The following is a 26,413-nucleotide window of genomic DNA, read 5'->3' as shown; positions in this document are numbered from 1 at the left end:
CAATGACATACAATGAGTCATGACATAACTAATAATATTTTTTCACCCTGATGATAATATATAGAAGGTTTTGCTAAAAACAGACGCATATTCATCTTATCAGGGGACAGAAATTGGTATCCAAATTAAACAGTTGGTCGGTGATCGATGTGAGTCAAGGTAGCTAACCTGCAGTGCACAAGAACTGATGCCGACTCCATAGCAACACGTGCAGCTATCCATGCTGCACCAGCTAAGACGCTCTGGATGTGTATCAACCAGCCACTATCTCCAAGTAAAGACACTGAAGCAGACATACTACTAAGATTACCTCCTCCCCAGGTCCAACCACCGTGTCTCTGCAGAATCCATACATACATATATCTTTATGATAATAAGCAACATTAAAATATTATATATCATACTGTATCCCCTCAATGAAATCTGTCAAAAAAGTTACTGGATATTCAGTACTCACCAAGAACGATGATCTCCCATCAGATGATGTTGTACCGTGCATATCTAAATAATCTCTAACGCGGGAAAAGCTCTCCCTCATTGCATGTATGTTGTCTATGCCAAAGAAAACAATCTGAAGAAAGAAACATAGTCACTAAAATCATGATATTCCAGAAGATCAAGACTTCAATAATAAAAACACCAAGATCATTCACTAACTTGAGATTGAAAATAATTGGAAGGTGATTCTGAGCCACCTCCCATTGCTCCATTGGCTAATGCATTCTTCCTAGGTCTTGCATCGGCAATATAAAGCTTCCTAAGAAGTAAAAAAAAAAAAAAAAAACGAGATGAGATAAGTGCATCTTTGTGAATAGAAACCACATGAGTTGAGTTCAACACATACTTGTAAATGAAAAAAACAAACAAACAAAAAACTGTCAACCATATTGGAAATCTAACAACAGGTATTTTAATAGTAACCAAACAGACATTGTGATGCATTTAGAAGATAATCTAGCGTCCAGAAAGGCCAACAAAAGTGCCAATTCCCATTTGTGAGATGCATCCGTACGTGATTCATAAATTTTAACTCTTTATAACGAAACATAAAATACAAGACGAATAAGAGTTAACCAGATTAAGCTCACCTTCGTTCTCCCTTACCACCAGGTAATTGAGAGCAGAATGCAGCAACAAGTTTTTTTTATCAAGACTACTGTTGGATAAAATAAAACAAATTAATAGTCAGAATCTACTGCTTCGAGCAGCCACATTTTGGTGACCACATTTCTCCGGATTAATATGACAGCGACTTCCTGGACAACTTCGGGTTTTTCTATGATGATTATGATGATGGGAGTTAGTTTAGCAAGCTTTGAAAAACTATATTATAAGGCTTAAGCTTTATGATAAGATTTTCTGGTTTTGGGTTTTAGAGTTTTGTTTCAGGTCTAGACTTTAGTTGTAAAATTAACTTGAATGGTCATTTATTTTATTGTTTGGTTTCTAACAATTGTCTGACAATTTACACTTATGAACATAACAACAAAACATAAAAAAATTTTCTATATATGAATATTTGTCTTCAGTTGGAGGAAGGATGATTCTTCTCCTCGTCTTTTGGTCGGATCTTCGTTATACCTTTGAATTCATAGGCCATATCATTGGTAGTTGATCTCAATGTGGAAGCCGTATAAAGAGGTTATAGTTTAGTGGTTTGTCGTCGGTTTTGTTGTAACTTTGTTTTTTTTTTCGAATTTGCAAATTGGCTTCGAGTAATCGTGTTAGATTGCAACTGCCTATATGAAGTTATTCGTCCATAGCAGCAATACCAAAACCTCAAGAACCGGACAAGTACTTAAAAACTCACCATAAGACAATATCTTGGTAGGGAAAACCAATATACATACACTTACATATTTGAAAAACTTTTTGCCATTTTTTAGGATCATTCATATTCATATTTCATTTAGGTTGGTCAGCTTTTCTGTCTTTGCATTTGTTACGCAGGTAAGAATGAAAACCTTGTGAATCATAGGGAAAATTCCAAAAAAAAACCAAAGTAATTTTTTTTTTTTCGGCAAAACCCAAAGTAATTTTTATTTGGACGTTTAATACTCAATTCTTTTTTATTGGAATAAATTTAAATGTCGATCAAATTCTCAGATACTCCTCAGATTCAAAATTTAGTCTCAAATACTCTTCAATGGTAGAAAGACAAAATTACCCTTAATGAGGGTTGATTTCGGGTGATAAGGGTTAAATACAATTAAATCGTTAAGTGTTCAACGAAAAACACAATAGCTCAGTGGTTGCGAGCTCCATGCGCACGCGCGCGCCCCCAGGGTTCGAATCCTTTTATACTGGTTGTAACTGGTACAACTAGGGAATATTCTGGTACATCTACGTTGTAGTACAACTAAGAGGTGGTACAACTAGGAGGAGGTACAACTAGGTGGTACCAGTTGTACCACGTATACCTAGTAAAGGGGTAGTTTCCTCCTTTCATTAAAAGGAGGAGAGTATGTGGATTAGAAGAGAGTATGTAGATTAATTCTTTGACTCAGAGCAACCTAATGTTTAAATAAAAATACCTCATTTAAATATATGTTGTTTAAAAATACCTAATGTTTAAATGGTTGGTGGATTCGACCCCATGATTTAACGGCCGCTACGGAGTCATTAACTACAGTTAAGTTTCAACAACACGTGTTGAAACAAATATATAAATCCTGTTTACTAATACTAAGGGCATGGGCAGTGGAGCATCTTCACGGATGTAAGTGGTAATAAAAAAAAGCAAAAAATTGTCTCTCTCTTCACATCCGGGTGTAAGTTTACACTCGGGTGTAACACTCACACTCTCTCTCTCTTCTTTCTCTCTCTCTTTTCTCTTTTTTAGACAATTTTTGCATTAAATAAGTTTTTTTTAATACTTACACCCCTCCAAAATGAATGCCCCATTGCCCTTGGTCTAACCGTGAATTTGGTGTAGTCTGGTGGTTAGATGGCTGTTCTGTCCGCAGAGAGTAACTTTGTTCGAATCTCTCCATCAGTAATTTTTTTAATATTTATTTTTCCCCTTCCGTCTTCTCTCCTTCTTCTTCCTCCTCACTGTTTAACGTTAATCTAGGGTTTTTTTTGGACTTTGTGAATTCCAGAATTATGTGCTCTGTAATTAGATCGTTGTTTTCTTATCATCAATCCTTTGTTATGTGTCCTAATTTTGGAGATAAAGGTTTAAACTTTCCTCTACAAATGGCGACTAGAGGAAGCAGATCGGATAAAGTTTAGAGGATATTCCAGCAATTAGACGGAAATCGCGATGGTGGGTTTAATTGAGAAGAGATGGCTCTGGTCGTAGTTGTTTATCAACGGAGGAGGCGACGGCGATGAAGCTTTGGGTTAAATGAGGAGAAAGGAGAAGGAGAGAAGGAGGAGGGAAAGAATGATGGCCTGGGCATTCGGGTACCCGTTCGAGTTCAGTTCTTTTTTTCGGGTATCGGGTCTATTCGGGTAGGGGGTCGAGATCCATTCGGGTATTTTAAAAATTCGGTTCGGGTTCGGATCGGTTCGGGTATTTTAATAAAAAAAGCAAAATACCCGAAAATAACCAAAAATACCCGAAATATTTTCGGGTTCGGGTCGAGTTCGGGTATTTTACTCGTATATACCCAAATCTAACCGAAATACCCGATTTGTCAAAAATACATTGGTTACTCTTTGCCCAAATATAACCAAAAATATCTAAAAATACTAAAATTACCCAAAAGAAAACTACATCATTAGTTACTTTTTAACCAAATATATCCTAATGTATCCGAATTACTCAAAAATACCTAGTATATTCGGATTTATGATTGTAATTTTAGGTATTTCGGATATTATAAGTATAAATATAACTAATACTTTTAGGTGTATATTTGTATTCGGGTACCCACGGGTATTGGATTCGGTTCGGGTTCGGTTCGGGTTTTTTTCGGGTAGGAGGTCTAGGATCCATTCGGGTATTTTTAAAAATCGGTTTGGGTTCGGTTCTGATATTTTTTCGGGTTTTTCGGTTCGGGTATTCGGTTCCGGTTATTTTGCCCAGGCCTAGTTCCATGGGTGACAAAACAAACATCACACCACCTAACTAAGCCAATTTAATTGGTACGTATGAGAACAGGTTGTATATATCTGTTGTAACACGCAGAGTTGAAATTTAACCGCGGTTAATGAGTCCGTAACGGCCGTTAACGGCTGTTAAATCACGGGGTCGAATCCACCAACCATTTAAACATTAGGTATTTTTAGACAACATATATTTAAATGATGTATTTTTATTCCAATAAAAAAGAATTGGGTATTAAACGTCCAAATAAAAATTACTTTGGGTTTTTTTTTTTGGAATTTTCCCGTGAATCATATGTGAAAGAAAGTTCTGTAAGCAACAATTAATAGAGATCTTTCTTGATCATAATACTTAAAAAATAAAAAACTGTGATCAAGTAATGCAAGAAGTATGCATACTACACAGTTTAAACATTTATTAATGTTAGATCACTTAACAACTTTCTATGCAAATGAAATAAGCAAAGCAAACCTTCTAGGCGATTCTAAAGCGATCCTCCACCGACTCTTCACCGACTCATTTTTCCGGTGATTTTCTTGCCGTTTTCTTGCGGATCTTCATCTCCGGTGACCTTGCCGGTCTAATTATTGTTGGCTGCTGTTAATATTTCGTTCATAATCCAGCAAAAATGGAGAAGGAGTTATGGGAAAAGCTACAAAATCTCAATTTAGGATCTGAAAGAGAGCCACTGCAGATGTCTTCTGAGGCTCGACGATCAAGAGACACTGATAATCGATTAAGCTTGCTTGTTAAAGCCCTAAATCCTCAACACCAGAAACCTGTCGGGATTAAAGGAGCACTCCCCAAAGCTTGGAGATTAGAAGGAAGGGTTACGAGCCGTATCAATGATGATGGTACAATCCAATTCTTCTTTAAGGCTGAACACCATCTCCTCTCGATTCTGGAGAATTGGCCGTGGCACTTTAACTCTTGGATGCTTGCGATAGACAGATGGACCAACCGTAATTCACCTGAATTTCTTTCTAAGATCTCCTTTTGGGTCAAAATCTTACATATCCCAGAAGACTTTCGAACCGATCCAATTGTAAGAGAAGCAGGAGGAGTGTTGGGACATATTGACGAAACTAAGATCCTGGAGGCTACTGCGGATTCTGAAGGAGAGGTTTGGGCTCATGTTAACATGAAGACATCTGATAGATTGATCTTTGTTAGGTCAATTATTTTTGAGCCGGGAACCCCTCCTGTTACGCTCAGATTTATATTTTCCAAGCTTCGAAAGTTCTGTTTCACTTGCGGTTCACTGTTACATGAAGCTACAAAATGTGATTATGGAGCTCCAAATCTTCAATTGGATAACATAGAGATGAGGCAAGCGATTGAACCAATGGAGGGTGTCTGTCAAGAGGAGGATGAGGCTATAAAGGAGCGCTCTGACTCTTTAGTTCAGGTCATAAGTTCTATACAACCTGCAACTACTCCTCTCTTGAAGGATACAGACAGTATGTCAATCACTCCGGCGATTACTCCCATAGCTATCAAAGAGGTTGGAAACACATCCATACCTTTAACTTGTATAAGAAGAGCTTCCTTCTCATCTATGAAAACTGGAAACTCTCTAACGAAGGATGAAGGATTGCTCCCGCAAGCTCAGCCAAATACTCCGACAGAGATTGAGACTCAGTCCAATCCCACGTTGAAAGAAATGTTGGATGTAGTCAGGAGCACAATGGATAGAGGTCAAAATTGGAAAGGGGACGCTCTGTTGAAAGATGATCAACCAGTGACTAACAGGCAAAGAACTCAACAGCCTATTGGCGATACAGGGGAGGTGGCAACCCCTAAACCACCATCTCCAAAATGAAGATATTACATTGGAATTGTCAGGGGCTTAAGAGGAACCCTCTGACAATTCCATATTTGAAAGACATCAGGAAGTCTTCTAAACCTGATGTCATGTTCCTCGTTGAAACTAAGAACGGCTATAGTTATGTGAATAACTTATGCAAGGATCTTGGCTACGCCCATAATTTTGTTGTAAATCCGGATGGGCTTAGTGGCGGAATGGCGGTTTTTTGGGATGATCGCGTTCAAATAGACTTTTTGGAGACGCCAACGCTCTATTACACTGATATGTACATATCGGAAGACGGTACTCCGCACACCTTTTGTCTCACCTATCTCTATGGACATCCGGAGAAAAAGCAGAGAAAGGAGCTGTGGAAATATATGACTAGCCTAGCAGCATTGGGTTTATATCAAAGTAAGCCTAGACTTGTTCTCGGAGATTTTAATGATATAAAGAGTAATGAGGAGAAATCTGGAGGACCTCGCAGAGCAGAGTCAAGTTTTAGAATTTTTAGACAGATGCTCAATTCCTCAGGATTACATGAAGTCAAAACGTTTGGAGGAAAGTACACTTGGACTGGACAGAGGTGTAATCACAGAGTAAAATCAAAGATTGACAAGGCTGTGGCTACTGCTGAATGGCAAGATCTGTTCCCTAAAGCTCATGTCCAATTAGTACCATGGGGAGGATCAGATCATCGTCCTATTCTCCTGGATACCAGTGATAAAAAATGGCGAGGGCACAAACTCTTCAGGTATGATAATCGATGGCGATTTGAATCAGAAGTTAAAGATGAAATTCAGAGAGTTTGGCTTACACAGTGTCAAGACATTCCTGCGGCCAATTTTAATGAAGCAATTAAGAAGTTTAGAAACAGCCTCTCAAGATGGAAGTCTACACACATCAACAATTCCCAGAAAAAAATCCAAGAGCTTAAGAGGTTGTTGCATCAAGCATATGAAGCGGACCCAATCAACTATGCTCTTATTCATGATCTTAAAGCTGACCTTGCTAAAGAATACATAAATGAAGAAGAATACTGGCGCACTAAGAGTAGGGTCCAATGGCTTCAAGCAGGTGATAGAAATACTCGCTATTTTCATGCGAAAACGAAACAGAGAAGAAACTTTAATCGCATTATTTCTCTTATGGATAACACAGGAGAACTGAGGTATAAGGACGAAGATCTACATGGTATCATTGAGGAATATTTCACCAATCTATATACTTCACAAGGGCCTCAGAATATGAGTGCTATTCTGGACTGCCTTCAGCCTAGAGTGACCACTGAAATGAATGAAAGTCTAACCAAGCCTATCACCGAAGAAGAACTATATAAAGCTCTTCAACAAATGAGCAGAGATAAATCTCCAGGACCCGATGGGTTGGGAGCAGGTTTCTACAAAGATCACTGGTCAACTATTAAAAAAGGTGTGCTTAGCTTTGCTCAGTCTTTCTTTCATCATGGAGATCTAGACCCTGCAATTAATCATACTCATATATGTCTGATCCCTAAAGTTGAGCATCCAAAAGAGGTGAAAGACTTTAGGCCTATAAGTCTATGTAATGTAGCTTATAAGCTTATTTCCAAAGTTTTGGCTGATAGGCTCAAGCCTTGGCTTCATCTTATAATCTCAGAAAATCAAACTGCGTTTATCCCGGGCCGATTAATTACTGATAATGTCCTTATTGCTCATGAATTGCTTCACTCGCTTCATATTCGAAACCTTAAATACCCCTTTATGGCTCTCAAACTGGATATTAGTAAAGCTTTTGATAAAGTTGAATGGGTTTTCATTGAAGCAATGATGAAGAGGCTGGGATTTGCAGATAAGTGGTGTTCATGGATTATGAAATGCATAACCACAGTTTCATATTCAATCCTTGTTAATGGTAATCCAGTAGGCAACATCACTCCCCAAAGAGGTATCCGTCAAGGTGATCCAATATCTCCTTATCTCTATCTTATATGCTCAGAAGGCTTATCTGCATTAATTCGAGAATTCAACTTGAAAGGCCAATTACATGGTTTTAGAGCCAGCAAAAAAGGTCCTCCAATATCGCATTTATTGTTTGCAGACGACTCACTACTTTTCTGCAAAGCCACGGATGAAGAGTGCAATACGCTGCTTCACATTCTTCATCAATACGCAGTAATATCAGGTCAGCAAGTTAATTTACAAAAATCTGCGATTACTTTTGGAAAAGGATTAACTCCGCAACAGAAAGAACATCTTAGTCATATTTTGGGGATAACTAAAATTGGAGGATTTGGGAGATATCTTGGTTTACCAGAATTTGTTGGGAGAAACAAATACAATGCTTTTTCTTATATACAACAAAGAATGGCTCAAAAAATGGAAAGTTGGTACTCTCAACTTCTTTCTCCTGCAGGTAAAGAAGTCCTTATCAAGGCTGTTGCTACTTCCCTTCCAGCTTATTGTATGTCATGCTTCCTCCTTCCCATGAAGCTCATTAAGCAGATAACATCGACAATACGTCGGTTCTGGTGGTCTGCATCCAAAGATCAACGTAAAATATCATGGATTGCGTGGAAGAAAATCAACAATCCAAAACAAATGGGTGGCTTGGGCATCCGTGACCTGCAGCATTTCAACATAGCAATGCTGGCCAAACAAAGCTGGAGGATCTTGCAGAATCCACAATCTCTCTTAGCACAGCTATATAAGGATAAGTACTATCCAAAATCCAGTCTATTGGCAGCTGGTAGTAAGAGGAGATCTAGTCATGCTTGGAGAAGTATATTGGAAGGTAACAAACTTCTTTTTAATGGGATTAAATGGATTGTTGGAAATGGGCAACACATTAATATCTGGAATGATAATTGGCTTCCATCTAACCCGCCTAGACCTGCTAAGTTGAAGGTTAATATCATGCAAAAACCAGAAGTTGTGCAGGATCTCTTGATCACGGGTAGTTCTAGATGGAATGAGCAGATTATAGATCAATATATTTGTGCTGAGGATAGGTCTCTGATTAAAACAATTAGACCATCCTTTACAGGAGCCGCTGATAGTATCTCTTGGATTTACACTAAGGATGGTAATTATACTGTTAAATCAGGATACTATCAACTGCGTAAACAAGCTGCCAATAGAAATATGACTAGCGATAGCTCTCAGAAACTCTTTTCCCAGATTTGGAAAATTAATGTGGAACCCAAAATCAAGCATTTTTGGTGGAGATGTCTGCATAACGCTCTTCCTGTTGCAGATAATCTCAAACAGAGGAAGCTGAGAGTCGACAATACTTGTCAAATATGTGGTGACTGCTCTGAAACGGTTAATCACCTGTTATTTCAATGCAAGTTCAGTAAAGAAGTTTGGGACCTGGCGCCTATATCATCCCCTCAAGGTGACTTTCTAGATAACCATTCTGTTTCTGAAAACATAGATATGCTGATGAAACTCAATAGTAAACAAGCAAATGTTGTGCAACTCTTTTGTATAATGGGGTGGAGATTATGGAAGCAGAGAAATGCTCTCATCTTTGAAAATAAAAGATGCTCTATTCCAGGTCTCATAAGTAAATCTTTGGTTGATTTATCCGTTTGGAATAGAGAAACCAATATAGATTTACTGAGAAATCACAACAATGAGCAGAACTTCTCTGGTTTTATTCCACAAACATTTGAAGAAGCTGTTCATCAATCTTCACACTACACTTGTTTTGTAGATGGTTCATGGGTCTCTTCATCGCAGCCAGCTGGTATTGGTTGGGCCCTTTATGACCAGACTGCAAAACTTATTGTAAAAGGATCTGCAACTATCCCTCCAGTGATTTCGCCACTAGAGACAGAAGCTGAGGCGCTACGAATGGCGATCATGCAAATTCAATGTTTAGGCTACTCTGATGTCACTTTTTCTGGAGATTCTGCAGAGCTTTATCAACTTTTGGCGAAGCAAAACCCTCTGTATCTTCGAGATGGTCAGCATCATTCTGCAATCTCTACTTATATTAAAGACATAATGTCTTTGGCTGGACGGCAGGAGAATTACAAATTTAGTAAGATATCAAGAGAGGCAAATGATGTAGCAGATGTATTAGCTAAGTGTGCAAGAACTAAGAATCAAAGTTATGTAGTTTCCTGGAACATTGTACCTTAATATTATGAATGAAATGTTGAATTGCCGACAAAAAAAAAAAAAACATTTATTAGTCGAAATGTCAGTTTATTGATGAAGCTAAGTAGCTAACACTGAAAAGAGAAAACAAATTACAGAGGAAACAAAAAAACAAACAAAAAAAAAACAAAACCAAAAGGTTTGCCAGTAACCTTATTAGTTATTCATCTCTTTTTCTTTTGCCTCCTAGTAGACCTTGGTGAATTTGAGTCATACTTGGAACATAGTTAAACAAAAATGGCCAACATTCGACTAATCCAAAATCAACTTGTGTGACTTTATTGTACTCTCCAATAATGTAGACCAAGTTTTTGCCGTCTAATTCAGTTACCATGTATTTGTCACAACACACGATGACTTTCTTCTCCTCATCGACCAAGAAACTTATTCCATTCCATATATAAAATTCGGAGGACTTTGGTCTCACCAATCTTATTTTTCGCGTTGCAACAACACCGAAAACGATCTCTTCTCTAACAACTGATAGAGATAGAGTTTCAAAACTAGGTCACTGATACGGAAGACATAGACGTCTAAATCTTTCAGTTGTATAATCAAAACTGAGTAAAAATACGCCAAGCTGTTCTTGTTCTTCATCTGAAGCAAACCAATAAGTGGCACTCACGAGTTGCATCAATAGTCCTCCATGTTTTAGACTCATTAGAGTCAATGATATTAATAGTTGAAATCACTAACATTTCGTTAATTTGATATTTGTTTAACAGGATGAGTTGCGGAGACGTAAGTTTGAGCCAATGTATTAAAGTATTTGAGACTGTTACTCTGGTATTTCCTCATCATTAAGTCATTAAATTCATATGTTTGCTCGCAGTAATTGTGAACTCTCGGGGGGAGAATCTTTACCAATTCTTAGGCTAGTGTTGGTTTAACACAGATAGACATTTTCTAGACAAAACTGAATATGAATCTAATTTATACAACACACTTTCAGTGGCTAAATATAGGTGTGATAAAGCCTGAGCCGAAACCTAAAAAAGGGTGCAGCTTTATTTCAATGCAAAATAAGGTATCTGATCCATCTTCTAGACGGTGGGAATTGTACACCAATTGTCTCATGTTGTGGTGCTTGGTATGGATTGAATTGCTGCAAGAGGATTCACTTGGTATGAAAATGCAAGCTTCCAGAAATCTACTATTGCTTTTCTCGTGGACTCCATTTGCCTGCGAATGATCCTGAAACAAGTAAAGAAACACACAGCTTATATTGTGGTTCACAATGTATTTCTTCATCACACAACTTCTGATCATTCAAGCATACTGTATGAAGCAAGCTTACAAGGATTCTTACCGTATCAAAGCAGCTCGTTTTCTCTTCAAGGCATAACATATGATTAATCCAACAAGGCTTATGGCAAACTTTCCCCTGGACATGCTAAATTGGGTATTACCAACCTTGAGGCTTAGAGGATGGGATGACCAAAGTGACCAAGGTTCATGTTGTTTAGAGAGTTTCAGGACATAATCAATCTCATCATTCTTTTCATTAGCCAACGACTTCTTGTTATTCACTACAGCATAAGAAGAATCCTTAGGATTTTCCTCAAAAGAACTAGCGTCTGGAACGTTTGCTGTTTTGAGAGAAAGTAACAAATGCAATCTTCTCAAAATCCCCTGAAATAGACAGTTTAGAGTAGCATCTTAGTTGGAACACATTCACAAGTTCATACACAACTCACGAAAGGGTTCAATAGTACCTGTCGTCTTTCCTCAGGTAACGCAGCTTTCTCAACCCATGAAATGGCTAGGCCTATGTCGTTTGAAACTTTTGCAAGAACTCCAAAGGTATACAGCTCCACAACTTCCATGTACTCATCAATATCTAAACAGTTTTTCTCATGGAATCCTTTTGCACTTACTCCAGCATCATTTAGGATATAGTGGTTGTCCTTGTAAACCCATATGCTAAAGAACTCTTCCAGAATCTCACGTACACCCGAGTAGGAACCACTTGATATTTGAAGGCATATTCTAAAGAGAAAAAAAGGGAAGAAGATCAATAAAATAGATTTCTAAGTTTCTACAGTTTTTTTGTCTATGCTAATGCATTCAGAGAGCAGTATTGTACTCCCCTTAATAAGTAAAAGCTAGCAAATAATACGACCTCTCAATTCTTTTCTCTCACTGGCCTCTTCAGTTATGAATGTCATTTACTCAATGTTTTTAAACCCGACCCGGACGGTGAACCGGACTACCTTCTAGGTCACCGGGTCACTGGGTCAACCGGGTTTGACCACGGGTCAATTGATTAAAATTTTATTTAATATATATAATATTTATTAATATTTTATAGTTTTTATAAGTATAAAAATAAAAAATATTCATACTATATTACAAAATATGAAGTCTAACAATAATAATAAAGTGATTCAAATTAAATTTTAAATCCAACTTAAAAGTTTAAAACCGTAACAAATATTAAAATAGTAGAAGATCGCGAATGACAGAAATAAACTAATAAAACATCGCGAATTCAAAACAACTAATCTCGGTTATTTCTCTCACCATTCTATTCATTCTTTTTAGACGGCACTGTGAAGTTTCATTTAAATCAAAAACATCAAATGTGTCTAAAAACTAAAAAAAATTCTAAAAATGACTGAATAGAGTCTATTTTATTCCAAAATCAAATGATATTTTTAAAACCCATACCCAACCGGTTCAACCGGTTCACTGGATCGCGGGTTAATGGCGGGTTTTTGTGGGTTTTTTTGGTTTTGAAATTGGCGGATATTAGCACTAAACCCAAACCAAAAAGTGTCCGGGTCGTGGGTTAACCGGTCGGACCGGGCGGTTCGGGTCGGGCGTGAAAACACTGCATTTACTCCTAGTTCTGAAACATATTTCAGAGATAACCAAAAACCTTCCTTTCAAGCGTATGAAGCTATAATAATGTCAAAGAAACAGAACAAGAACGATACCCAGTGAGAAGAACTTGAACAGGAATAGCTGCAACTTCACCAAAGACATCTCTTAACTCATTTACAATCTCAACTGTCCTGCATGAAAAAGGAATTTGTTAGCAAAAAGTATCACATAGCCAAAACTCTAAAGTTTCTTACAAGATCCAATTCCAAATAGAAGTAAGAGGGAAAAGAACTAGTCATATTAGAAAATCTGAATACAGTCATGAAATATACCTGCCGATTCCATGCAAGGATTGGACTAAAACCATACCAGCAGATTCCAACATATCACGCAATTGATGATCACCAATAGCTTCCTCAGATAAAACATCAATGTTTCCAAATATTCTTTTAAGTATAGAAGAGGATAATGACTCTGCCTCTTCATAGATAGAGCACACTAGGTAACTATACACATCAAACAAAAACAAAAAAAATGAGCAATCAAAATTGGTACTGAGCCAATTTCGCAACTTGAAAACAGAAAATGTTTACAAGTATTAGATAAATTTGAGTCATCAACATAATAAGCATTTTCATTTCAACTTGTTTCTCTTGTCAAGTATGAGCTGAATCGTTTTTCTACAAATTCTAAACATAATTAAACCAAAACCAGACAGATTATTCTTGTGAAAACTAATTCTGGACAAAATATCATTTCTCCTTATACGGAACCAAAATTCGCAAGCATGAGAAAAATAAAATTTAAGCAAATTCTCAGGAATACCTCTCAGAACGTTCGATTTCTCCCCAAATATCAGTTGCCTCCATTCTTAGAGGTATTGGAAGAAGCTTAGCCAAAGCCTTGATTTCACACAACAAAGCGAAGAGATTGATTAGAACTGTCAATTGGGCTGTCCAAAGCCCAATGGTGTCATGTATCAAATTCCATATTTCTGAAACAATTAAACACATACATGAATCAGCCAAATAATTATTCAGTTAGACAAACTGAAGTAACAGAGAAACAGACAAAAAAGAGAGAAACAGAGAAAGCTCTCTGGTACTAAAGTAAACCCCTGGTTATTCAGTTAGAACCATAGACCGGATTCAAGTATTTCCACAAACAAAAGAGAGAAACAGAGAAAGCTCACTGGTGCTTAACTTAATTGCAGGCTATCAAGTAAGAATTGGCTGAAAGAAATACTAAATCAAAATCTGTTACTAAGACGAGTAACCATATCAATGGTAAAAAAGTATGAAAGCAGCTAACACACAACAACAAGGGACAAGAACCGAATTTGAAACAGATAATGTAAACCAGATTTAAAAATGTCTACCCCTTATGATGCTTATCTTAAGAGCAGGCTATCAGATTCAAACACACATAAACACGAACGCTAACAACCTATTAAACCAGATTCAAACCAAGGATGATATTTATATGTTATACAGACTCCACAAGAAATGAAACAACATATTAAACCAGATTCAAGACAGACTCTCAAGGCAACTACTTTCTAACTACTATGATGTCTCTTTACATCCGAAAATGATGCTAAGAGAAGAAGATATATTCAGATTCATTTGATGATCTTCTGGTGGATTGAAAACAACTAAGCAGAAAATACAAAACCAAAATCGAAAACTATAGAAAAGAGTTCAGATTTTAACATAATAGACAATTGATATTGTTAAAGATACACACAAGAACAAAAACATATAACTATACAGAAGCTGAAATCCTAGACTAGTGAACTTGATTAATATGACGGTGACTGAATTGTTATGTTGGTCATCACTTCTCTCTATATATCATCATCACCTCTATTCTTACGTTTCTCTTGCTTCCTCTTTTATCAAGTTTTAAACATGACTTCTAAGACTAGTAAACTTATCTTTGACACAACCATAAGCAAAACAAAACCATAATATGAACACTAAATTAAACAGTAACTAGGTTGACTACACTACTTAAACCATTCATAGTTTAACAACATTCAAGGGTTAATAAAACGTGAAACCAAAATTTGCAAACAATAAAAGAAATCTTGAATAGTATCAAATTGTATTAATGTATTCACATAGAACAGATAAATGGATCAACAAAGACTAAATCAATGCAAAAAACTCTATATGTAAGATGTTTCTGTATAGTTAAATACACAAACCAAAATAACCAAAAGACAAACTCATATTTCACAACAAAGCAAATCAATCTTTTCCCATGAATGTATTACAACCACTGCAGCAAATTCAAACAGAAAACTAGACAAATCTCAAATTCTTCACTAATTATGTTTAAAACTCAAGAAATCTGAAGACAAACAAAACCCATTTCACCAAATAAATTTTCAAAATCAGACAATAAAATCTGGTTTACATTATAGTAAGCAAAATATCGAATAGTAACATACCAATCCAAGCCGTAGCAACAGATGCTATAGAAGTTCCAACATTAAACACGACCCTGTGCCTCTCGAACAAGTCCTAAGAAATTAAACGAAACTCCATCAAGCAGCAGCAGATGAACAAAACATTTCCTGATCCCAATTCTTCAAAAATCCTTGGATCAAAATGAAAAAGACGTATACACAAGTACAGAACAGAGAAAAGGGATCGATCACCTTGGTGGAGAGATTCGGTAGCTCCGGTTCGTGACCCGTCCCGATGATCAGCGAGATTTTAGATAAGAGGCGATTTTCTCGTCGTCTTTTTTACGGAGAGATTTAATTTTTCCCCAAAATTGAATAACCCTAGTTTTTAATGAAACTGGGCCAACCATCGTCCATGGACAAAATTGGTCATTAGACCAGATGACCTATTTTATTTATGGGCTGACCACGGACCGTCCATAATATTTTGGACTGGGCTTAGCTAGGCTTAAGATTAATATCCGCTATCCGCAAATATCCGTATCTGTATCCGGTTTTTGATCCGGAAAAATGGATATCCTAAAAAACAGATACAGATATGGATAGTAAATAACGGATATTTTGAAAACGGATACGGATACGGATTATCTTAAAATTAGAAACTAGGTCTGGGCATTCGGGTTCGGTTCTTTTTTTTCGGGTATCGGGTCTATTCGGGTAGGGGGTCAAGACCCATTCGGGTATTCTAAAAATTTGGTTCGGGTTCGGTTCGGGTTCGGGTCGGTTCGGGTATTTTAATAAAAAAAGCAAAATACCCGAAAATAACCAAAAATACCCGAAATATTTTCGGGTTCGGGTCGGGTTCGGGTTTTTAACTCATATATACCTAAATCTAACCGAAATACTCGATTTATCGAAAATACAATGGTTACTCTTTACCCAAATATAACCAAAAATATCTAAAATACCTAATATATTCGGATTTATATTATAATTTTAGGTATTTCGGGTATTATAAATATAAATATAACTAATATTTATAGGTGTATATTTGTATTCGGGTACATTCGGGTACATTCGGGTATTGGATTCGGTTCGGGTTCGGTTCGGGTTTTTTTCGGGTAGGAGGTTAGGACCCATTCGGGTATTTTTAAAAATCGGGTTCGGGTTCGGTTCGGGTATTGTTCGGGTTTTTCGGTTCGGGTATTCGGTTCCGGATATTTTGCCCAGGCCTATTAAAAACGGATAACAGATATCCGGCAAAAAAAAAAAAAAAAAAAAAAACTTAAAAGCCTTTTATGAGTCCATTTTCAAGTGTTAAAGCCCAAAAAAAACTTGTAAGCCAACTTTTTTAATTGTTTTTATTTTATTTTTAATGTTAATAAATAAATCATATGACAAAAAATAAAAATAAATTTTTAAGAAGGATTTAAGAAGTTGATTAATGTCTTTTTTTTTTAAGAACATCACTTGAATCTTTTAAACTTTTTGCTACTTTAATAAATTCTTTGTTTTTGTAATGTTTTGTATATATAATCAACTTCTAGCTATTTTGTGATTTTTTAAAGCTTTTTATGTATGATATTAATGAATTTAGGATTTTAAAATACTATTTCCGGTTTACCAAAAAAAAAAAAAAAACACTATTTCCGGATATTTGCGGATATCCGGATTTTTAACGAATATCCGGATACCGGATATCCGGAATTCCGGATCCAGATACGGATACCAAATTGGCGAATAATACGGATACGGATATCCTAAAAAAACCGGATATCCGCTCCGTTTACAGCCCTAGGCTTAGCCCATGGTCGGATGACCATTTGACAGTTCTAAGATTGATTATGCTCGAATGGAGAAGACGACGAACAAGGAACGAGGGAGATGTAATAATCTTTAGTATTGGGCCAAGAAATGGGCTTCTCCATCACAAAATTTAACCAAGCAATCTAAGCCCAGTCAAACCCAACAAAATCTCGCAATAAGAATTAACTACAACAGTGAGACAGTATCAGTGCCTTGCATGACGGTTTATTGACTCTTATCCCAATAAAAACTATGGTTTTGTCAAAACGATGGCGTTTTGTCTGGACGATGATACCTAAACTCGACTACACAGAAAGCTACAACAGCGAGAGAAGTTTATGGGACTTCCTTGACAAGTCATTGCAACTGCACAAGGCACCTTTACTAGAAAGCTTGCATATCAAACTCTGTCGACAATGTCCTGTTGATGCAATTGGTTTTGAGTTGGAAGCCCATATTCTAATATGGTATCAGAGTCCGATCCGTACATGTCCAAATCCAATCCACTATCGGCCCGGCCCAATAGTTGGCTCGCCGATCCATGCCCGAGCATACCGAGATCTATGGCTAGAGCCATCATCTCGAGGGGGCGTATTAGGGATAATATTATCCCACATTGGAAATGACAATGGATCTTGACTAGTATATAAGATATATGGGCTTCTCCACTCATTGCCAATTGATTTTAAGTTGGAAGCCAATATACTAATATCGAATGCAGTTGACCGCTGCGTTCGAGAGCTGACGCTAAAGCTAAGTATTTGTTCTCTCACCAGCTTGCCTAAGAGTCTTTACTCCAGCAAAACGCTTGTGAAATTGACTCTAACACGCAAGATTCTCGTTGATGTTCCTTCCTCGGCTTGCCTCCCGTCCCTTGAATCGCTGGTCCTTGTTTCTGTAGTGTATAATGACCAAGATTCTTATTGAAGTATGGTTATATCCGGTTCATTAGCTAGATTAGAATTGGTTAACTTAACCACATTGTATAGTCTTACATACATGTATATATAGACATTGTACAGAATCTTTTGACACTTGGAATGAGAAAATCAACTTTCATAACCAACTTTCTCTCATTTTCTCTTCTTCGTAATATGGTATCAGAGCCATCAAGCTCAATTTTCCATTGATTCCGATCTGATTTCTTCGTTTTTGAGCTCAAATCACCGTCTACAATGGTGACTGTAGCTCGTACTACGCGGGAATCCACTCGATCGAAGTCCGGAACAAGTTCTTTTGCTCGGAAAACGTCACGATCTAATAGTGTTGTTGTTTCTCCTCCGATCTCTCCTCCAGCTGCACGATCTCGCACGATTGGAGCTTCGCGAGCTCATACATCACCAAATCTCTCAGATCTGACTTGTTCTCCATTTTTCTCCATAGCGTGGATCATCCAGGTTTGACTCTTGTTGCTATTCGTTTAGATGGCACAAACTACGATGATTGGGATGCTGCTATGCGTATTGCGTTAGATTCTAAAGGAAAACTAGGATTTGTTGATGGATCTTTTGCTCGTCCTGATGAATCGGATCAGAGTTTTCGTCTCTAGTCTCAATGTAACAGTATGATTAAGTCTTGGTTGCTTAACTCGGTGTCACCGAAAATATATCGGAGTATCTTACGTCTCAGAGATGCTTCTGATATTTGGAGTGATTTATATAGCCGTTTTCATATGACCAATTTACCAAGAACTTTTAATCTGACACAAGAGATTCAAGATCTTCGTCAAGGATCTAAATTTCTGATGGAATATTATACAAAGTTGAAGACTCTATGGAGTAATTTGGAGAGTACTGAAGAGATTGATGAGCCTTGTACTTGTGGAAAAGCTGCTCGTCTGCAAATGAAGGCAGAGAGAGCTAAGATTGTTAAGTTTTTGGCAGGTCTTAATGATTCTTATGCAATCATCCGCAGACAGATCATCATGAAGAAAGCACTCCCCACTCTTGCTGAAGTATATAACATTCTTGATCAGGATGATAGTCAAAAGGGATTTTCAAACATGCCCGTTTCTCCTGCTGCTTTTCAGGTTTCAGAAGTTGATTTGCCTTCAGGAATGGATCCTACCATTTGCTATGTTCAGAATGGACCAAATAAAGGAAGACCTATATGTTCATTTTGTAATCGTGTGGGTCATATTGCTGAAAGATGTTACAAGAAGCATGGATTTCCTCTGGGTTTTACTCCTAAGGGTAAAAGCTTTACTAAACCTGTGACTGGGATGTCCAAGCCTGTTGCTGCTCAAGTGAATTTGACTCCTCAGCCTGAAGATGGTTCACAGAGTATGGAGAGTATGATTGGAAGTCTCAGTAAAGATCAGCTTCAACAGTTTATTGCTCTTTTCAGTTCCCAGTTACAGCCTCCATCTCCTGTATCTGGTTCTACTGAAGCAAGTTCATCAAAGTTAGATTATACTAGTATCTCTTTTTCTCCCTCTACCTACTGTTTTGTTGGTATCCTGACAGTCTCCAAGAATACTATATCTCCTCAAACATGGGTTATAGATTCTGGAGCTATACATCATGCTGCTCATGATAGGAGTCTCTTTTTAAACATTGATACTTCTATTGTGAGTTGTGTAAATTTGCCAACAGGTCCTATAATTAAGATCAGTGGTATTGGAAGCATTAGGATCAATGCTCATATTCTACTTCAGAATGTATTGTTTATTCAATAATTCCGATTGAATCTCATCAGTATCAGTTCTTTGACTATAGTGATCTTGGTTTCAGAGTTATATTTGATCTGTCTTCTTGTGAAATCCAGGATCTTACCAAGGAGTTGACAATTGGAAAAGGTAGAAGAGTGGCAAATCTCTATGTCTTGGATGTTGAAGAACCAGAGGTTTCAGTTAATGCTATAGTAGATGTCAGTATGTGGCACCAGAGATTAGGTACGTCATCTCTCTTACAGTAGATTGGATGTTATATCTAAGTCTCTAGGCACTACTAGACATAAGAATAAAGGCTTAACTTATTGTCATGTTTGTCATTTAGCCAAACAGAGGAAACTGTCCTATCTTTCTCCAAACAATATTTGTAATTCTAACTTTGAGTTACTTCATATTGATATATAGGGACCTTTTCCAGTTGAAACAGTGGATGGATTTCGGTATTTTTTAACGATTGTGGATGATCATTCAAGAGCTACATGGGTTTATCTATTGAGAAATAAGGCAGAAGTTCTCACAATTTTCCCAAGCTTTGTTAATATGGTTGAAAATCAGTTTAACATCAGAGTAAAGTCAGTAAGATCAAATAATGCACCTGAGTTGAAGTTTACACAGTTTTATCAAGATAAAGGCATTCAGGCTTTTCACTCATGCCCTGAAATACTAGAACAACACTCTGTAGTTGAACGGAAGCATCAACACATTCTCAATGTTGCTCGTGCTTTGATGTTTCAGTCTAAGCTTCCTCTTCAATTCTGGGGTGATTCAATATTGACTGCAGTGCTCCTTATTAACAGAACACCATCTCAGGTTCTTTTGAATAAAACTCCTTATGAAGTCTTAACTGGTAAAGCTCCGGTCTATGATCAAATTAGAACTTTTGGCTGCTTATGCTACGGGTCAACATCACCTAAACAACGTCATAAGTTTCAACCTAGATCGAGGGCTTGTATCTTTCTTGGATTTCCTGCAGGGTATAAAGGATATAAACTCATGGATTTGGAAACTAATAAAGTTCTTATCAGAAGGAATGTGTCTCCAGGTAATATCATTCCACATACTTCTCCTCCATCACAAATTTCTGATCTTCCACCACAAATTTCTGAGAAAAGAGCTAAGAAATCTCCAGCTCATCTCCAAGATTATCATTGTTACACTTTAAACTCTGATATTCAATATCCTATTTCATCCTCTCTTTCATATTCTCAAATCACACCTACTCATCTCTCATATATCTATAACATCACCAAAATTCCTATACCTGCTACGTATAAAGAGGCACATGAATCTAAAGAGTGTGTAAAGCTGTTGATGCAGAGATTGGTGCGATGGAATCTACTAATACATGGGAGATTACTTCTTTGCCTCCGGGAAAGAAACCAGTAGGATGTAAATGGGTATTTACTCTAAAATTTCTTGCATATGGGAGTTTGGAACGTTATAAGGCTCGTCTTGTTGCTAAGAGTTATACTCAGAAGGAAGGGGTGGATTATACTGAAAATTTTTCACATGTTGCTAAAATGGCGACTATCAATATGTTGCTCAAGGTGTCTGCTAGCAAGAAGTGGATATTCACACAACTTGGTATTTCAAATGCGTTTCTTCATGGTGAACTAGAAGAAGAAATTTTTATGAGATTACCTGAAGGATATGCAGAGAGAAAAGGTACTTCTCTTCCTCCTAATGATGTTTGCAAACTCAAAAGATCCATTTATGGACTCAAACAGGCATCTAGGCAGTGGTTCAAGAAGTTTTCCACATCATTGTTGAGTATGGGATTCACTAAAGGTCATGGTGACCATACTTTATTTGTCAAATGTTCTGGTGATGATCTTGTAGTAGTCTTGGTTTATGTTGATGACATAGTAATAACAAGTACATCAGAGGCTGCTGCTACTATGTTGACTCAGGCTTTACAGAATCAATTTAAATTGAGAGATTTGGGAAAACTCAAGTATTTCTTAGGCCTTGAGATTGCAAGAACATCAGAAGGAATTTCTTTCTGTCAGAGAAAATATGCATTGGAGTTATTAACAGCTACTGGTATGTTGGCTTGTAAGCCTTCTTCTGTTCCTATGATTCCCAATGTGAAGTTGTTGAAAGCGTACAAGCAAAAACGCAAAGAAAGGGTCTATTGTTGTGTTTATGAGTGCTATTGTGACAAGGCAAAAGAAGATTTATGAGTTAGTTTACGAGAACTCCATCTGTTGTTTTGGTTTTTGCCAACATGATTTTGTTATTTTTTTTTATTTTGGTATAACTGCGTAGTTTGTTAAACTTAGTACAACCTGGTTAGTATAGTTATTTGAAATATTTGTTTAGCTAGGTATAACTTGGTACGTAGTTGTACTACCAGATTTTGTTTTCTCTCGTCTTCTTTTTCTTTCTTTAGTAGAGAAATAAAAATTTTGTTTTAGCGGGTCGGTTGTCTATGGTTTCGATCTTTTCCGGGAGAGGAGTTTCTGGTCGGCTCCGTCGTTGGCGTCGGGTTTGTGGCGGGAATCGATAACTCCGGTCATTTCGCTCGTGTCGGGTTGGAGCAGCAACGAAGGGCCTCTTGTTATCGCCGGAGCTTGGAGGTGGTGCTGGTGCTGCCGGATTCCACCCTTTTTCAGATCTCCGATCTGGGTAGTGTTGACTTATTCTTCTCCTTTTTGTGGGCCGATTGGCCGTGTAAGCCCATCATCGTTTAAGTCCATTTGGGTAAAAATTAATATATTGAGTTACTTAAAAAAAAAAAAAAAAAAAAAAAGAATTAAAAATTTTAAAATTTTCAAAATTTTAAAACCTAAAAAAAAACGTGGGCCAAACTGCACGTGGGTCAAACTACGCTCTCATAAACTGCAAGTGGGAGCAACAAAGCAAGTGCATTTGCCAGGTGGCACCACAAAAATGAACACAGTTGTTCCTAGTTTGCAAGTTCTACTCGCATATACACATTTATACTTTTTGAGAATTTTTTGTATAATTAGTTACTAGATCATCACCCGTACTACAGTACGGATTAAATTTATTTATTACAAAATTTATATATTATATATTTTAGAATAAAGTTGTGATATATTATAATAGTAATTGAAAAAACATAATTAGATTTTTGTCCGTCCCTATATATAATATTAGAATGAATATATTTTCTTTTTTTAAATTACATTCAATTATGGATATATTTTTTTAAGATATGAAAACGGAAAAAAAAATTATTTTAATAAATTAATATGGTCTGAACAATGAGTTAATTTATATTAACAACCACAAAATGAGATTGCATATAATTCAGTTAGATCAAAAATCAAAATATTATAAATGAATCGCTTCTGAAACGTAGATTATTTTTAATTAATAAAGAAAGTTAGCTATTACTTGGAATTAATTTATGATTTTTTTTAATTTTTAATTCTTTGGTTGTTGAAATAGAGATTTGTTTGAGGTAACTACGGAATTTACCAATTATTCGCGTAATCGAATATGTTATGAACATATATTTAGTATATAATATACCAAATTTAACCCGTGCGTGGAGCCTATATTTTTATTTTACAATCCTAATGAAAATATTGCGTGCACAATCTATTATTCGTTATTTCCAAAATTGCTTGCACAATCAAATTTTCAAATATTTTGTGGTGTCAACCTTATTTAATCTATCTGATCATATAATCTTAACATGCCGTCTATTATAAGGATCATAATTTTATATCATATAATATATTATATTTAACCCTCCTCCTACTATAACTATTTTAAATATATATTTTTATAAAATCAAATTAAAGTATTTATAATTTTTTTATCTATTTAATCTATTAAATATTTATGATATTCATTAAAATATTAAATTAAACCATTAAATGTTCCAAATTAAAATCTTTAAAAATATGTTTTGTAATATATAAAATTATGAATTTCAAAAAAGAATTATATGAGATTAAATAGAAATATTCAAACAGTTATAGGGATCATAACTCATTTGTTAATATAATATATTATATTTAACCCACTGCCTATTATAAATATTTGTTTTTAAAAAAATCAAATTAGAGTATTTATTGATGATATTCTTTAAATGTTGATGATATTCTTGAAAAATATCAAGTAAAACTAATTTGATATGTTGCAAATTAAAATATTTAAAAATCTTATTGTAGTATATAAAATAATACAATTCAAAAAAGAAATGTATGAAATTGAATATAAATATTCAAATTCTGACCCGTTACTCAGTCGAAATTTTTGTTGAACTTATTTTTGGTTAAAAGAAATATATTACTCAAATGTGAATTTTTGACCCGTTAAATTTTATTTTTCATAGATTTGACAATTTATATTCATTTTTAAAAATTCAAATCTTGGCATATGCAGAAAAAATTTTCTTTTTTTGTTATATGGATGATATGATGATTAATTTGTTTCATAAAAATAGAATCATATAAAGATGAGAGGTGAAGTATAATGATTAATAAAAATTAATATGGTAAGTTAGATATCAAATCTTATATGTTCATTTTGACTGGTCATTCTTTTTTTTTAGTTAATAATATATTTTCGTTTTTAATAAGTAAATTAATTAAATTTTTTTTTTGTCAACCACACATTAATTAATAAGAAACTCCTAGATTGGTTGCCCAATTAGGAGGAGTAATGTCTACAAAAGATACTTCGGAAAATAAAAGTCTAGAAGAGCGGGCTAAGCAATTAATTAAATTTCATAAATTAGTATTTGACTTGTTTATCTTTAATGAGCTAAATTAATTTACTCTTTATATTTTTATCTCTAATGGCATTCTAATGTAATAACTTATAAAGGGGAAAGTTATTAAAGGGTAATTATAAATTGTACTCCCTAAATAATAATATAGGATACTTAGATTGTAACGAAATTTTTTTAGTTGGACCTATGATTTTAGTCATTTGAGTTACATTCCCTATGTTTTCATGCAAAAATATTTGTCAAAACATTATTATTGTGTTTTGTAATGTAATGGGGACAACAATAACAAAGTCATCTTAAAAGTATAAGGTCTTTCTTGTAAAAAAATGAATTTAATGGAAACTATCCTATAAATTTTGTTTAACTAATGTTATTAAAATAGAATTGTTAAATTATTGGTTAATTTCTAAAGTGCATATGAAGATTAATAAAATTGTCTAATAAAATTCAATTTATTAAGTGTATGAAGATTTGTTAAATTGGTCGTAGTTGTACTATTACGATTATCATTTTTATTAAGTTGTACAAAACGAATTGTATCAAAGAAATACGTAATTGTACAATTACGAAACCAAGTTTTACAAAAAAAGATAAATACAAACACAAATACATTAATCTTGGTGTTGATCTTGGCTACCACCCTCGCTCTGATTATTCCCATTCTTGTGGTGTAATTCTAGTTCTTTGAATTCTTCCCTTTCTTGCGGTGTAATTCAGAGGTTATATATACAACTCTTGGATTTCAGTTGGAATAATCAACTCATACAGCTATACCACTTGGAATAACTTCTATTTCTCAAGTCCACCACTTCTAACAGTTATATCATTTTTTTCAGTTATACCACGTATACTCAGTTTTTTCTAGTTGTACTATATTTCTAAATTGATTATTCGACCAGAAATACTAATTAACATATGATCACTACGATTCAACCATTATATTCCATTAGAAAACTCTAATCGACCTAAAAACATGGTTACCAAACCCAACTTCTACTAATTTCCAACAGCAATTTCAAATCTAATTAAAATCTATATATTTCAAATACAACAACCCAAAATCGACTAAAGAATCGATAGATTAAAGGGGATTCAAGCTAAACACACAATAGTAGAAGAAGAAGAGAAGAAATATTGAAATGGAGATTTAAGCTTCACTTTCAATGGTGGAAGAACGACGACGAGGTGAAGACGACGACGGCGTGATGATTTTGAATTTTGGATTGGATTTGTCCCGATTAATACATGAGCTCGTTTGTGATTGGTCGGAAATCTCTTTGTTTTGATTGGTCGAAAATCTGTCTCTTTTGATTGGTCCTTTTAGTAAGGACAAACATGGGTTTTAAACTTTCATTAAGAGTGTAAGAGTATGACAGAATTTTGGAGAGTAGATAGATTGGAAAGTCATGCTTGAGGAGCTCCACAGATTAGTCCCCCATTTTAACACATGCATAAATTATTGAATGATATAAACCTCACACCCTTTCTATAAATTGATACAATTTTCTTTAACACTCTCTCACAAGTCTTTGTGTTTTCTACTTAGAATCTATCATTTGTCTTATTCCTCTACTTAAAAAATGGCATCTGCAGATGCTGAATTCAAGATCTATGTTAGCAATCTGGATATGGACACAGATACAAATGATCTTGAAGATGCATTTTCCAAGTTTGGCGACGTTATAAAGTCTAATGTTCGATATCTTTGTCATTATAACAAATCCAGTTTGACAACTTATCCGAATTTTTATTTATTAACCTGCTTATATATTTTTGTCACAGGTGGTTTACCCAAATGAGTATTATTATGATAGTCCAGTGGCATATGGATTTGTTAGTTTCAAAGATGAGAAATCCATGAAGGACGCCATTAATGGGAGAAGAGGCTCACTCATCACGCAAGAGTCGTCGTCGTGCTAAACATGTTGCTTCAAAGGGGATTTAGAGGATAAAAATGGTTATAAATAAATCTGGTTTTAA

General features: G+C 35.6%; 3 protein-coding genes across 5 annotated transcripts; 1 reads left to right on the top strand and 2 right to left on the bottom strand.

Annotated features, from left to right (window-relative positions):
• Positions 1-125: 125 nt before the first annotated feature.
• Positions 126-1,141, bottom strand: LOC9319891 (phosphatidylinositol-3-phosphatase myotubularin-1; the record flags this gene model as incomplete). The annotated part of the gene is made up of 4 exons (XM_021032124.1): positions 126-338; positions 458-571; positions 658-757; positions 1,089-1,141. Coding segments are annotated over 4 exons (480 nt in total), but the record flags the coding sequence as incomplete, so codon positions are not given.
• Positions 1,142-10,790: 9,649 nt separating this feature from the next.
• On the bottom strand, positions 10,791-15,639 carry LOC9321972 (protein APEM9). 3 transcript variants are annotated; one of them, XM_002883777.2, is made up of 8 exons: positions 15,498-15,639; positions 15,288-15,360; positions 13,658-13,734; positions 13,165-13,338; positions 12,946-13,023; positions 11,722-11,995; positions 11,316-11,638; positions 10,791-11,200 (listed from the first exon to the last, which is right to left on the bottom strand). In XM_002883777.2, the coding sequence occupies exons 3-8, from the start codon at positions 13,699-13,701 to the stop codon at positions 11,080-11,082; spliced, it is 1,014 nt and encodes a 337-aa protein (XP_002883823.1). In that variant the 5' UTR covers positions 13,702-13,734; positions 15,288-15,360; positions 15,498-15,639; the 3' UTR covers positions 10,791-11,079. The 3 variants fall into 3 exon arrangements, with proteins under 3 accessions (XP_002883823.1, XP_020888028.1, XP_020888029.1); XM_021032369.1 differs by having other exon boundaries at positions 13,658-13,826; positions 15,498-15,638; XM_021032370.1 differs by lacking the exons at positions 13,658-13,734; positions 15,288-15,360; positions 15,498-15,639 and having other exon boundaries at positions 12,946-13,018; positions 13,165-13,276.
• Positions 15,640-25,624: 9,985 nt separating this feature from the next.
• LOC9321971 (glycine-rich RNA-binding protein GRP2A) lies at positions 25,625-26,413 on the top strand. The gene is made up of 2 exons (XM_002885859.2): positions 25,625-26,127; positions 26,216-26,413. The coding sequence occupies exons 1-2, from the start codon at positions 26,014-26,016 to the stop codon at positions 26,351-26,353; spliced, it is 252 nt and encodes an 83-aa protein (XP_002885905.1). The 5' UTR covers positions 25,625-26,013; the 3' UTR covers positions 26,354-26,413.

This window comes from Arabidopsis lyrata (genome assembly GCF_000004255.2).
Source record: "Arabidopsis lyrata subsp. lyrata unplaced genomic scaffold ARALYscaffold_3, whole genome shotgun sequence".
NCBI lineage: Eukaryota > Viridiplantae > Streptophyta > Magnoliopsida > Brassicales > Brassicaceae > Arabidopsis > Arabidopsis lyrata.
Note: the sequence above shows the minus strand (reverse complement) of the source record. Positions and strands in the feature narration are given on the sequence as shown.

Bases quoted from the DNA above. Each gene is read 5' to 3' on its own strand.
- LOC9321972 (XM_002883777.2), bottom strand. From the start codon at position 13,701: ATGGAGGCAACTGATATTTGGGGAGAAATCGAACGTTCTGAGAG. The intron at 13,024-13,164 runs GTATATTTCATG...TTTTTCATGCAG, and splicing joins TCCTTGCATGGAATCGGCAG to GACAGTTGAGATTGTAAATG. The intron at 11,996-12,945 runs GTATCGTTCTTG...TTTTCTCTTTAG, and splicing joins GTTCAAGTTCTTCTCACTGG to AATATGCCTTCAAATATCAA.
- LOC9321971 (XM_002885859.2), top strand. From the start codon at position 26,014: ATGGCATCTGCAGATGCTGAATTCAAGATCTATGTTAGCAATCTGGAT. The intron at 26,128-26,215 runs GTTCGATATCTT...TTTTTGTCACAG, and splicing joins GCGACGTTATAAAGTCTAAT to GTGGTTTACCCAAATGAGTA.